We start from the raw sequence: 14,071 nt of genomic DNA, 5'->3' as shown, positions 1-14,071 counted from the left end.
TAATATTATTCTATTAATAAATAAAAAAAATTTTTCTTTTTATAATATTTTTTTTTAATTATACATTTATAATGTATGATAATCAATTTAAAAATTATCTTGATACAATAACATCTGTCTTTGAGAATGTTAGTATTCAAGGAAATTATAAAATTGATCCATATTTTTATTTTTATATAAGTACACATCCATACTATCTTGCATTATGCCGTTTACAATCAATAAAAAAATCAGAAGAATCAGCAAAATTATATGCAGAGGATGCTTTATCATTATTTGATGATTATGAATTTAATGAATGTAATAAATATATTATATATAAATTAATACATTTTTTTTAGTAAGTAAAGAAAGTGAAACTATACCTAATTTAGATATACCAAATGTTGACTATTCTAATTGGCATAGTAGTACTGAAATTTATCCATTTGATTATGTATCATCATTTGAAACATACAATCCATTTGATGATAACAATTTTATGGATCTTGTAAAAGAATCACTTAATGATATTAGTTCATCTCCTGTTATAAAAACTTCAAATAAAAATACATCAATATTTATTAATGAAAATGGAAAAAAAATGGTTCAATATGTTAGAAAATCTGGAATTATTACATATTGTAATGCTAGAGATGCACCAGAAATTGAAAATAATAATAAACAATATTTCCTTAGTGAGAAAACTTGTGAAAATATTAAGAAAAAAATTAATGATAATACTATTAGCGTTAATGGAAATATTGAAGATATATTTTTATAAATTTTTTCTTTTTTATTCATAAAGATTAAATCTATCATTTAATTGTTAAATATTTGTAGAATATTAATTTTATCTAATAAATTACATCTTTCCAAATATATTTGACTCATTTTTTCTTGTTGAGATAGTGCACTTTAAAACTCTATTATTACCCATTAAGCTTTCAATTTTAACATCGATTTGTGATAATTGTTATATTAAAATAATTATAATATTTAAGGTATGATTTCTTCTCGTGCAATATTAACTCAATCACGTTTACCATCAATTATTAAAAGAACACTTCTTACAAAAAATGCTCAGGTAACTGAAAAAATAAAAAAATATTTAAAAAAAAATTATTTTAAGGAAGGACTTGAGATATCTGGAAAGGTGAATGCTGTCTTGATACCTGGTGATGGAATAGGACCATCATTAGCTGAGTCAGTTAAAGAAGTAATACAACGAAAAAATATCCCTCTTCATTTTGAGGAAATTCATATTTCTGGAGCTGATTACGATCCCACAAAAACAGTAGAGTATGTTGAAAAAATTCTTCGTCAAAATAATAATGTTGGATTGAAAGGAACTGTTCTTGAACCTGTTGATGATTTAACTTTTAATGAACTTCAAGGTTTAAATTTAAAGATGAAAAAAGGCTTAGATTTATTTGCTAATGTTGCCTTCATTAAGACAATGGATGGAATTAAAACAAGACATGGAAAAGAGTTAGATTTTGTCATTATCCGTGAACAAACAGAAGGAGAATATTCAGCCATTGAACATGAAAGTGTTCCTGGTGTTGTGGAATGTTTAAAAATATCTACAAGACCAAAGATTGAAAGAATTGCTAAATTTGCATTTGATTTTGCTGTTAAGCATAATAGAAAAAAGGTTACTTGTGTTCACAAGGCAAATATCATGAAATTAGGTGATGGATTATTTTTAAAAATTTGTCAAGAAGTGTCTAGAAAATATCCAGGAATAGAATTTGAAGGAATGATTGTTGACAATACATGCATGCAATTAGTATCAAAGCCAGAACAATTTGATGTTATGGTTATGCCAAATTTGTATGGAAATATTATTGATAATTTGGCTGCTGGACTTGTTGGTGGTGCTGGTGTCGTTCCATCATATTCTATTGGTTCTGAATTTGTTGTTTTTGAACCAGGAAGTAGGCATACATATGCTAAAGGTGTTGGTAAAAATGTTGCCAATCCAACAGCAATGCTTCTTGCAACTTCCAAACTCCTAAATCATCTTCATTTAAAAGTTTATGGCAATGCTTTAAAGGATGGTGTTGAAAAAACTATTAGAAGTGGTAATGTTACAAAGGACCTTGGAGGTAATGCCACAACATTAGAATTTACTGAAGCTGTCATTAAGAATATTAATTTGTAAATTAAAAAAATAAAAAAAATACTACATTTTCCTTAAAAATTAGATTGTTAGAAAATAAAAATTATTAAATTGAAAAAAAATTTTTTTATCATTCCAAACATTACCTATATTATATAAAAGATATAATATATGAATGTTAAATAATTTTTTAAATTTAAAAATTAGTTAATATAAAAAGAAACCTTCATGCATAAATAACACGGTATTCATCTTTGGATTCCTCTTTTAATGTTCCATAATTAGGAGTATTAGGGGGATCTAAATAAAAAAAAATAAAAGAGTGCATGTAAATATTTATGATAATTTTGATTTACGTGTAATTCTTAAAATTTGTTTTTCACTCTTAGCACCAATCATATAATTAAATGTATCTCCAATAAGAAATGCTAAGTAAAGAACTCCCATGCATACAACAATAAAAAGTATACGTAATGGTGGTGAAAGTTGACCCAAAATTGGATAAGGCCAGGTTCCAGTAACACTATTGACATAAAATATTTCAATAAGATATAATGAAGAAAAGATAAATAATATTTTAAATGTTTTTGATTTTGGTGGGCGTTCATGTTTCCATAACATAAAATCAATTATCATTGCTAGTAATGGTAAAGTATGTATAGAATGATTGAAGAATGCTATACTAAGTATTTTTTGTGCTTGTGGATCAGCTAATGCACCAGGATCCACATAATAAAGAGTCCAAAACAAAAATACAACAGTCTTAAAAAAAATATTATTGTTTAATAAAAATATTTTTTTTTAAAAACTTACTGCTGCAACAGGAAATACTAATGCTGTAGAAATAAAATCAAAAGATTTTCTACAATTATTTCTTAATGATGGAAATGTTGTCATGAGTGTAGCAAAACTATGATAAAGAAATTGCATACATAAATCTATATGTGTTAACCAAATAAATTTACTCCAATAATTTCCTTTAATTGGTGTGTAATCTTTTGTTAAACTATAGTCAAAATATAGTATATATCCATACCAAGATGCAAGTCCTAAATGAATAAGAAATCGTATCATTTTCTAATTTTTTTTCCTTTTTTTTAATTAAAATCTAAAAAGTAAAAAAATTAGTTTCAATTTAAACATTGTTAGGTAAATAAAAACTCTTTAGTAAATAACGCAATTTTTACTTCTTAAGAATATATAAATGAACACTATCTAATCATTTTATAAGATAAGAAGAATGAAGATTAATTTTAATATAGTAGAGAAGTTAGTGAATAAGTATGTTTTGTAAAATAATAATGTAAGAATAATTTTTATCCTTAATGATCAAAAATTAAATATATAATTTATACTAAAAAAAAGAATAATATAAACGTTAGAAAATTTATCCACCTAAAAATTTCCCCTTACACATTTTCTATTCTTATATAATATTATAAATATATACTATTATAATATAAACATCCTTGAAATTGATTTGTTCACTTGTTTTCTGCTCCTGTACATTTAGTCATACTATTATGAAGTAAATAATTTTTTTCATTAATAACGTTAATTTATTTTTATATAACAAATAGAGTATAGACTACTTTACCTACATATAACAGTCTTATTAATATAAAAATATGTAATATAGATTGTCAGTTATCATTGTAGTCATTGATATTGATTATTTCCTTTTCTAATCATTTATAAAAAAAAACATTGATTATTTTTTTTTAGTAAACAAAGTCAAATGACTTCATTGGGTAGAGTATTATCAAGTTTCGGAAAAAGAAGTCTTTGTACTACAGCTGTAAGTTCTATATTAAATTATTTATGAATCTTTTCAAAATAAAACTCTTATAAAATTTTTTTAAGACTCCAGTTGAAGAGATAGCAAAAAAAGTAAATGTATGTCTTATTCCTGGAGATGGAGTAGGCCCAGAATTAACACAATCTGTTCAAGAAGTCGTTAAACACACAGGAATACCAATAGCTTTTGAGGAAGTTTTTGTCTCTGGTATTCATTATAAAAGATCAACAAGAATATCAGAGGTATTGGAGGCTCTTCGTAGAAATAATAATGTTTGCCTAAAAGGAGTAATTCAAGAAAGTGTTTTTAATCGTGATAATGAACTTAAAGGTTTAAATATGAAAATGAGAAGAAAACTTGATTTGTTTGCTAATGTTGTCCATATCAAAACAATGGAAGGAATCAAAACAAGACATGGAAAAGAATTAGATTTTATCATTATCCGTGAACAAACAGAAGGAGAATATTCAGCCATTGAGCATGAAAGTGTTCCTGGTGTTATTGAATGTTTAAAAATATCTACAAGACCAAAGATTGAAAGGATTGCTAAATTTGCTTTTGATTACGCTATGAAGTATAATAGAAAAAAAGTTACCTGTGTTCATAAGGCAAATATTATGAAATTAGGTGATGGATTATTTTTAAAAATTTGTCAAGATGTTGCTAAATTGTATCCTAAACTTGAATTTGAATCAATGATAGTTGATAATACTTGTATGCAATTAGTTTCTAATCCTGAACAATTTGATGTTATGGTTATGCCAAATTTGTATGGAAATATTATTGATAATTTAGCTGCAGGACTTGTTGGTGGTGCTGGTGTCGTTCCTTCAAAATCTATTGGATCTGATTTTGTTATGTTTGAACCAGGAAGTAAACATTCATTTCAACAAGCTTTAGGAAGAGATATAGCTAATCCAACAGCAATGATCTTAGCCTGTTCTAATCTTTTACATCATGTTCATCTAGATTCATATTCAAATGCTTTAAGAAAAGCTGTAGAAAAAACTATCAAAGATGGTAAAGTTAGAACAAGAGATTTAGGCGGTTATGATTCATCAACAGATTTTACATTCGCCGTTATAGATAATTATAGACATTAATTCTTTCCTTTACATTAGTTTTGACCTTTTCTTATTAAATTTTTTACAATAATAAATATCATAATTTGATTATGTCAAACCAAATGACAGTGATTCTGAGATTTTTCAACTTATTTGACTTGATGATCTTCTAGGTATATTTTTTTCTTTTAATAAAAATATCATTATTCATTTGATTTTAATAGATTCTTTTTAGTCTGGTAAAAAGGCTTCTGAAAAAAAATAATAAAATATTAATTGATTAAATATATTTTTTTAACCCACATTTTTTTATGCTATAAAATGATAACATGCAGATATTTTACTTCATTCCAAAAAATGAATGATAGGATATGACATTCTACCCATATAATATAGGTGTATCTTTATTGCAGTGATATAATATATCCTTAATATGCTTTTTACTTTTCGACTTTTGTCTAAAAATAACTATTAATATAAAACTAAAAATGTATGAAAATAATATCTTATTGAGTTAAAATTCATAATATTACAGTAAATAATTTTGTATTGCAAATATATATTTATATTATCATTTTTGTTTCAAAATTTAAATTTTTCAAATATTATTATTTTAAAAAAAACCTTTTAAAATGTTCTTCATTAATTATATCTTAATCATAAATATTTAATCAAAATCTTAAAGTCTTTATTTTTAAAATATTTATTAGGACATTTTAAGATGAGTTTTAATTTTTTATCATTAAATATATAAAAAAAAATAAATTTTTTATTTTATTTGCATACTCACAAAAATCTTCGTAATTTGAAATCATTTATAAATCTTTAGTATCATATGTTTCATAGTCTTGTTTATTTCTTATTGAAATATACATGTAATTAGCTTTATATTATAGAAAGTTAATAGTGTTTTTGTGAAAGTACATAATTGTTAAGGATTCATGTCTTAATCCGATTTAAAAAAAAACTTTTTTATTATAGTGTTATGTTATATTATTTATCAATTTCCGTTATTTTTTTTATCTTCAAAATAAATTAAAATAGTTTTTTAATGATTTTCTTTTTTAGCATCCCTTTAAATTTTCAATTTTTCACTTTTTGCTTCTTATCTATATACAAATGTAATTATTTTGATAAAAAAATTACAGTTAACGTTTTCAGGCCATTTTTTTTTCTCATATAAAAATTTTTTAAAATTTAAAAAATATTTTTATAAGTAGATTTTTAAATTATATTATATTGAGAATTTACTATTCAATATGTAATATTGTTTTTTTTTTATAAGAGAAACTTTATTCCAATGCTTGATATATTTATACCTCTAATAATAATATAATATTTATTTTTCTTTCTAAAACCTTTTCTTATTATCATAATAATTTCTGTATATAAATTGTATATTTTAATAAAAAAAAAGAAGAAGAATGAATTATGGTGATAATCAAGTATCTCCAAGTGAATACAAGGATACCATTGAAGGAGAATCTCCAACTCAACAAAAATTAAATTTTTATCCTCCTACACCATGTAACATTCATCCTACTAATAATAGTATTATTGATAAGGTATTTTTTTTAATAATTTGTTTCTTTTTTTTTAATAATAAAAATAAAAATTATATAGACAGATTCTGTTATATTAAATAGTTACAATAGAAGGCAAAGGTTAAATTTATTGAGAAATAGGATGCGCAATGAATTTGGAAATTCTAACATTACTGGAGGAGCTATTACACCCAATTGTACAGATGATGACACATTATCATTATCTGAATCAACATCTTTAGCATCATGGGGAAAGAATTTATTGAGTGAAAGTGGTAATAGTTTTAATAGAAATGTTTTTGCTTTAGATTCTATATCTACACGCGGTGCTACAATGGCATTAAATAATTCTTTATCACCAAATAGGTCATTTATGGAACAACAACAAATTGCTAATTATTATATGGATGGACCAAGGATGTCACAATATCATGTAGAAATACCTTCACAGGTTGTTGAAACTATTTTTGAAGAGCCAAATAAAACTAGTATATTACAACAGGGAAATTCAACAGATTTATCAACAAGTATTCTGGGAAACACTATTATTCAAAGGCCTATTGATTTAGCAATTGATAATAATTCAATGACAAGTACTAGAAACTCAGATACAGAAAAAGAAGATGAAGATAAAATATCAGAAATGCCTGGGAAATATATTGGTACATCTGATTCAAAAGAATCAATCTCAACAACATCAGATCCTAATAATGAATATGGAAAAAGACGTGGTCATGTTAAAACTAATTCACTTGATCGTGGACTATCATTAGCAAAAGTCATGAAAAGTGGACCATTTCCGCCACCAGATCAGAAAGCAAATTCACTAAATAGACAATGTTCTCCCTCAGAAATATTTAAAGTTATGTGTGAAGAAGATCAATTAAATGACCAGGCGGCTGGTGTAATTAGTAAAATAACATCAGATTTATTGAAAGCAGATTCTTCAATAAAATCGTCTGAAACAAATAGTATTTCACAGGAGACTATTAATAACTATAGTAATATTGAGGAAATCAAAACACCACCCATACCTGATAGATCACATTTACCAGTATTAACAAAACCTAAACCTGTTGTACCACCAAGACCAAATAGAAATCCTCCAAAAATCGAAAAATCTACTACTGAAAAATTCACAACAATTGAAGAAAGAAAAGAACAACTGAAGGAAGAAAATCAACAATTATCACATAAAGAAAGTGAAATTAATAAAATAGTAGAAGAACCAATAATTCCACAAACATTATTGTTAGATACGTGTGATCCCATAACAAGGGATGTTGAAAGGAGAATGTCAATGAAGGAACATACACCTTCATCGAGCAGATCATCAACCTTAGACAAGAATATGTCACTTCAACCAACCGTTACACAGGGAGTTCCCGCAACATTTAGTGCTTTAAAAGATGCCAAAAATACTGTTAAAAATATTTCTCATGGTTTATTAAGGGGTGTCTTTGATAAAGCAAGGTCAGCTGTCTTTCTTGGTAGAAATAGTCATAAAATATCAAAATCTGATTTTGAAGAGATGCATGAAGTTGAAGACGATTCAACAAATCCTACATCTAATTTTCCTATAACTGAACAACAACAACCACCAACAACAGCCCCATCACCAATTCAAATATGTCGACCAAAAAATAGTAAAAAAGGTCCTTTTGATTTTAGTGATGTTAAACTTGTCCAACAAATTAATAATGAACATTCTGGTGCTATATGGGTTATTAAATTTAGTGTTTGTGGTAGATTGATAGCTACTGCTGGTAAAGATGGTATAGTAAGAGTATGGTGTATGAGTGATTCAGTTGAAGAATTTCAAAATATGAAGGAAAGATATCGAAACGTTACTGGACGTTCCTCTGCTTCTGGATCAAATTATGAAGTTATGTTAGGTGCAAATTCTAAAATTAGTAATTCTTCCAGCACTGTAAGTTTAATTTTTATTTCTCCTTGTTATTCTCACGACGAAATATTTTGGGGTGATGTCTTATTAATGGAAATTCAATAGACATAATTTTGATAAATTTTTTAACTTTGGGTAGTTGTTTCCATCTCTGTCGTATGTATGATCTCTGTATTTTGTGGGTATACAATCAAAAATTGATCTTTCGTCCGTTGGAATATAATATTAGTATAATTTAGTTTGTTTAAAATTTATTTGTATTATTTTTCTATATAATTCTAGGTGAATGATGTTAATAATTTAACTGATGACGATAATTCTGTTCAAACAGTATCAAATGATTCTGATAGCAAAAAAAAGGCTATGAAAAATAATGGAAGTGATGAAATAATTTCACCAAAACCTTTGTGTACATATCGTGGTCATACTTCGGACATTGTTGATTTATCATGGTCAAAAAGTTATTTTATCTTGTCGTCTGGTAATGATAAGACAGTCAAATTATGGCATTTATCGAGAAATGAATGTTTATGTTGTTTTCAGCACATGGATTTTGTTACTGGTGTTGCTTTCCTTCCCAAAGATGACAAATATTTTATTAGTGGATCAATGGATGGTAAAGTTCGTTTATGGCACATTCCTGATAAAAAAGTTGTATTATGGAATGAAGTTGAAGGTTCTAAATTTATTACTGCTTTAACATTTGTCAAAAATGGAAAATATATTGTTGTTGGCACATATGTTGGACAATGTTTTTTCTTTACAACGGAACAGTTACAATATTATACAATGATTGATGTTAGAAGTACAAAAGGAAAAAATGCTGTTGGTCATAAAATAACAGGTTTATCTGTTTCTGGTGATAAACTTTTAGTTACATCAAATGATTCTAGAATAAGAATTTATGATATTAGAGATATGAAATTAAGTTGTAAATTTATTGGATCAACAAATGACCATTCTCACATAAGAGCATCTTTTTCACCTGATGGTAAACATATTATCTGTGGTTCTGAGGATCGACATATTTACATTTGGAAGACATTAGATTCATCCTCAAGTATAACAGTAAGAAAAGATAGAAATACAATGTGGGAAAGGATACGAGGACATGAACATATTGTATCAGTAGCAATATTTGCACCAAAACCAAACTTATTTTTAAAAAATTTAATATTTAATGATAAATTAACAATAACAAAAAAAATTAGCGAAAATATTGCAAATAATGGAGGAAATATTGAATTAATTAATAATCCTGAAACAGAATTAGATGCATCTGCATGTTATCAACCAATATTCAAAAGTTCACTTCCACAACAGACACCTGAAGCATCTTCTACACCAGTAACAGGGAAAGAAAAACTTATTAATGGTGATTTGATTGTATCAGCTGATTTTAATGGTTCAATTAAAATATTCGTCAATCCACCTAGAATTATATCGACGTGTTCTTCAAGTTATTTTAACGGTGAATAATTTATTTATATTATTTTTTACTATCAATATTATTACACATGTTTTTTTATGTATATTTTGGGTGCCTTTTTTTTTATTAATCTATTTTTGGAGATTTTTAATTTTATTAACTGGTATATTATTTTTTACTATAGAAATTTTTTATTAGGTTTATCCTTCAAATGTTATATTTTTCATTAGACAATTTTTTGGAATTATATGATGCATTGTGACTTTTTTTTAGTTGTAAAATAATAATGATTCAAAATTTAACAACACTTTTTAAAAATTTAACATTTCGTTCAGGGGTATCACTTTGTGGTACTGTATCAAGAGGGAAATATTGCACTTTACCACCAATTAATGATGGCGACGAAAAAGATTTACCAATAGACAATCAAGAAGATTTAGAACGTAAAAGAATCATTCCGTTGAAATATGATGAAGATGCATTTGAATTAAGAAAATTCAAAGAATATCCTTATTATGTTGAAAGAGAATGGTGGAAAGAGGGAAAACGTATGACATTTTGGGCTAATTGGAGACAATTACGTGACGTAAGGAGAAGAAAAGCTCTTGCTGAATGTGGTCCAGATAGAATAAGATATAAAGCTTTAAAAGAAAATACAATACTTCCACAGGCTTTGAGAGACGAGATGGCAGAAATATTGCATAATATGAATAAAGATTCAAGACCAAACTTAATTTTAAATATGTGTATGTTTACTGGTAGAAGTAGAGGAAAAATAAAAGCTTTCAGAGTCAACAGGCATATCTTCCGTAAACTTGCTGATTCTTCAAAATTAAGTGGTGTCCAGAGAGCAATGTGGTAGAAGAAATGAATTTGTTAAAAATTTTTTTATTTAGTTGCTTTAAATAATATATTATGAAACTTAATTTAAAATTTTTTATTTTCGTTTTTTTCGCGATTTAATATTTTTGGTTTTAAAATTTTTTTGTGATTTATTATTTATTTTAGATCAAGTATGAAGAGTATTATACTCTTGGCAACGGTTATCGTACTGTCAAATGCTTCTACTCTTCAAATAAAGACACTTCCATCATCAATTACTGTTCCAGAGAATGTTGAAGATTTTGAATTAGCATCTGTTTCAAAATTAAATAATTTTATGTTAGGATTGTCAGCAGATATTGATGAAATTTTCAATGATGTTACTGGAGATTTATTTTCTCGTCCAAAAGCCTTAGCCGTTGTTCAAGTTAAAAATGTTGACGCTATTGATGGAAAAACTTCTAGAGAATACAAATCAACTGATGAAAGTGAATTTGATTTTTCAGCAACTGAAAAAATGATTAAATCAACCTTTGGAAATAAGGGACATTTTGATGAATTAAAAAATGGTGTTCATAGTGGACAATTAAGTAGTAAAATTCAATCATTCGACGTTTCAGAAGATAGTGTTAAAACAAAAATACCACAATTGAGAGATGAATTGTTAAGTCTTCAAAAAATGATTGGATATTTAAAAAAGAATGGACCACGTCTTGGATTATCTGCACCAGAACTTTTTAATATTGAGATTGATGGTTTTGTTAATGCAATTGGTACAAAAAATGAAATAAATGCTGCTAAAAAAGAATTAGGAAAAATTTTAGATGAACTTGTTGATGTTTTAAAATCAACCTATGGAGATCAAGTAGTTGTTGAGGTTATTACAACAGATGGTAATGTAGAAAGTTCTGGAAGTCATTTAATTGCTAAAAGAGATACTCAAAGTAATCAACCTTTAACAATTCAAGAAATTAGAAAGAAATATAATGTTTATAGTTTTACACAAGGAGACTATCCAGCTATCTTTGCTATTTTTGCTGGTGTATCAATAATTCTTTCAATAGCCATCTTATTTATTGCTGTTGGAATGTGGACTATGGATCCAGGTAAGGATAGTATTATCTATCGTATGACAACAACAAAATTAAAGAAAGATTAAAAAAGAACTTTTATATTCACTTAATATTACACGATATTATAACAACTAATTTTTTTTTTGTATACTTATATATAAATAAAATTTTCTACGACATATCATATATATTTACATTATTTTATTATCATTTGTTTTGTGATTAATTTATTTATAATTGATTTTATAGTGTAATAATATTGAAGTGATTTCATAAAATGTAATAATTTTTAACTATATCAACAAGAGAAGAAAAGATTAGATTAAAAGGTAGAGATTACTTATAAAATTTTCTTTATGTTATCGTAAAAATATTAGTTAAGTTGTTATGCTTAAATATTTTCTAATAAGTTTTTTAATATACTTTAATAAAGTACAAGGATCCTGTTCTTGGAATGTTAGTTTATTAATTTTTATATTTTTTTTTATCTTAAATATAATTTTTTTTTATTTTTTTAGAATTGTCCAAATTGGTCTTCCAATAAGGATGACATTAATGTTCATATTATTTCTCATACACATGATGATTTAGGATGGATAAAAACTGTTGATGAATATTATTTTGGGACAAAAAATTACTTGGTTCCTGTTGGAGTTCAATATATTTATGATAGTGTAGTTAAAGCATTAGAAGATGATAAAAGTAGAAGATTTTCTTTTGCTGAAACAGGATTTTTATGGAGATGGATTGAGGGAAGTAGTAAAAAAAATATTGAAAAATTTAAAAATCTTGTCTCAAATGGTCAAATAGAATTAATTGGTGGTGGATGGGTTCAAAACGATGAAGCGACATCACATTACATTGACATCATTCATCAAATGTCTTTTGGATTAAGATATCTTAATAAAACTTTTGGTAGCTGTGGTAAGCCAAAAGTTGCCTGGCAAGTTGATCCTTTTGGTCATTCAAAAGAAATGGCAAGTTTATTATCTTTAATGGGTTATGAAGGTTTATTTTTTGGAAGAGAACATTATCTTGAACATGAAAAAAGAATATCTGATAAATCATTGGAATTTATATGGAAAAGTTCAGATGATTTAAAGACAAACCTTTTGACAGGTGTCTTTTATCTCTCAACATATGCTCCATTAAGTGAATTTTGTTTTGATTCTTTATGTAAAGATGATGCTATAATTGATGATAAAAGATTTCCTGGATATAATTTAGAAGATAAATTACAAAAATTTATAACACATATAAATAAACAAGTTTCTGTACAAAGGCATAATAATATAATGTTTATGGCTGGTGGTGATTTTCAATATTCAAATGCTGATGAATGGTATAAAAATCTTGATAAATTAATTAAACATGTTACTGAAAGATATCCAAAAATAAAAATATTTTATTCAACACCATCATGTTATGTAAAAGCTTTAAAAGATTCAAAACCATCATTACCTGCTAAGACAACAGATTTTTTTCCATATGCACATAGAGAACATTCTTATTGGACAGGATATTTTACTTCTAAACCAGTATTTAAAAGAATTGTTAGAGAATCATCAAATTTTCTAAATCTTCTTAATACATTTATTGCACTTTCTGGTAAAAAAAAAGATGTTATTAATTTAATTCCCCAAAAACTTGAACGTGCCTTAGCACTTTCTCAACATCATGATGCGGTAACGTAAGTTTTCTTTATCAAATTACATTTTATATACATACACATATTCTTTTTTTATTTCATCTTTTTTTTTTGGTCAACTGCCGCTATGAAAATGTAATTAGCGGTGTTGTTAACAGTCTCATTTTCATTCCTACCACCTAATAACATTTACCTCATTTAAATAAGAGTGATTTTTATTAGTAAATTAATTAAATTAAATAAAAAAAAAATTGTATATTATTTATTATAGAGAAAAAAACTTTTTGATATGCCTACTTTCTTTATGTGGTTTAATTAAGTGTATCATATAAGAATATAATAATATTAATTGAAGATAAGTTAAAAGAAGAAAGATAATATAATAATAGTTAATAAAGCACATAAGTCGGTATTATATTATATTGATATATAAATAGATATATATATATATTTAATTTATAATTTTAAATAGTTAAGTTGTAACAAATGGCAACATTAACTAATTATTAAGGGATGATTAGAGATAACTGCTACCAGAGTAATACAGTATAGTAAAGATACCATTACTTGAAATAATAATAATAATAATTTTATAAATATATATAAAAACTTTTTTTTTATTATTATTTTTAATGAAAGCAACTTTTGTTACTAGTAAAATTAATGATATAATTGAAGTTTAA

The 14,071-nt window shown here is 25.8% G+C and overlaps 5 protein-coding genes across 5 annotated transcripts; 4 read left to right on the top strand and 1 right to left on the bottom strand.

The window, feature by feature from the left end:
- Positions 1 to 71: 71 nt before the first annotated feature.
- On the top strand, positions 72 to 2,146 carry SRAE_2000433700 (Isocitrate dehydrogenase [NAD] subunit gamma, mitochondrial; the record flags this gene model as incomplete). Its single annotated transcript, XM_024643194.1, has 4 exons — positions 72 to 300; positions 342 to 677; positions 984 to 1,066; positions 1,112 to 2,146. The coding sequence occupies 4 exons, from the start codon at positions 72 to 74 to the stop codon at positions 2,144 to 2,146; spliced, it is 1,683 nt and encodes a 560-aa protein (XP_024508889.1).
- Positions 2,147 to 2,330: 184 nt separating this feature from the next.
- SRAE_2000433600 (FAR-17a/AIG1-like protein family-containing protein) lies at positions 2,331 to 3,178 on the bottom strand (the record flags this gene model as incomplete). The annotated part of the gene is made up of 3 exons (XM_024643193.1): positions 2,331 to 2,404; positions 2,461 to 2,866; positions 2,918 to 3,178. The coding sequence occupies 3 exons, from the start codon at positions 3,176 to 3,178 to the stop codon at positions 2,331 to 2,333; spliced, it is 741 nt and encodes a 246-aa protein (XP_024508888.1).
- A 664-nt stretch (positions 3,179 to 3,842) lies between these two features.
- On the top strand, positions 3,843 to 5,005 carry SRAE_2000433500 (Isocitrate dehydrogenase [NAD] subunit gamma, mitochondrial; the record flags this gene model as incomplete). The annotated part of the gene is made up of 2 exons (XM_024643192.1): positions 3,843 to 3,902; positions 3,968 to 5,005. 2 exons carry the CDS (start codon positions 3,843 to 3,845, stop codon positions 5,003 to 5,005), a joined length of 1,098 nt encoding a protein of 365 aa, XP_024508887.1.
- A 1,385-nt stretch (positions 5,006 to 6,390) lies between these two features.
- SRAE_2000433400 (WD40 repeat and WD40/YVTN repeat-like-containing domain and WD40-repeat-containing domain-containing protein) lies at positions 6,391 to 9,895 on the top strand (the record flags this gene model as incomplete). Its single annotated transcript, XM_024643191.1, has 3 exons — positions 6,391 to 6,531; positions 6,590 to 8,440; positions 8,699 to 9,895. 3 exons carry the CDS (start codon positions 6,391 to 6,393, stop codon positions 9,893 to 9,895), a joined length of 3,189 nt encoding a protein of 1,062 aa, XP_024508886.1.
- A 236-nt stretch (positions 9,896 to 10,131) lies between these two features.
- Positions 10,132 to 13,434, top strand: SRAE_2000433300 (Glycoside hydrolase family 38, N-terminal domain and Ribosomal protein S14 family and Glycoside hydrolase/deacetylase, beta/alpha-barrel domain and Renin receptor-like family and Glycoside hydrolase, family 38, central domain and Glycoside hydrolase 38/57, N-terminal domain-containing protein; the record flags this gene model as incomplete). Its single annotated transcript, XM_024643190.1, has 4 exons — positions 10,132 to 10,700; positions 10,854 to 11,773; positions 12,174 to 12,196; positions 12,259 to 13,434. 4 exons carry the CDS (start codon positions 10,132 to 10,134, stop codon positions 13,432 to 13,434), a joined length of 2,688 nt encoding a protein of 895 aa, XP_024508885.1.
- Between the last annotated feature and the right edge of the window lie 637 nt (positions 13,435 to 14,071).

The sequence above is a fragment of the Strongyloides ratti genome, assembly GCF_001040885.1.
Source record: "Strongyloides ratti genome assembly S_ratti_ED321, chromosome : 2".
NCBI lineage: Eukaryota > Metazoa > Nematoda > Chromadorea > Rhabditida > Strongyloididae > Strongyloides > Strongyloides ratti.
Note: the sequence above shows the minus strand (reverse complement) of the source record. Positions and strands in the feature narration are given on the sequence as shown.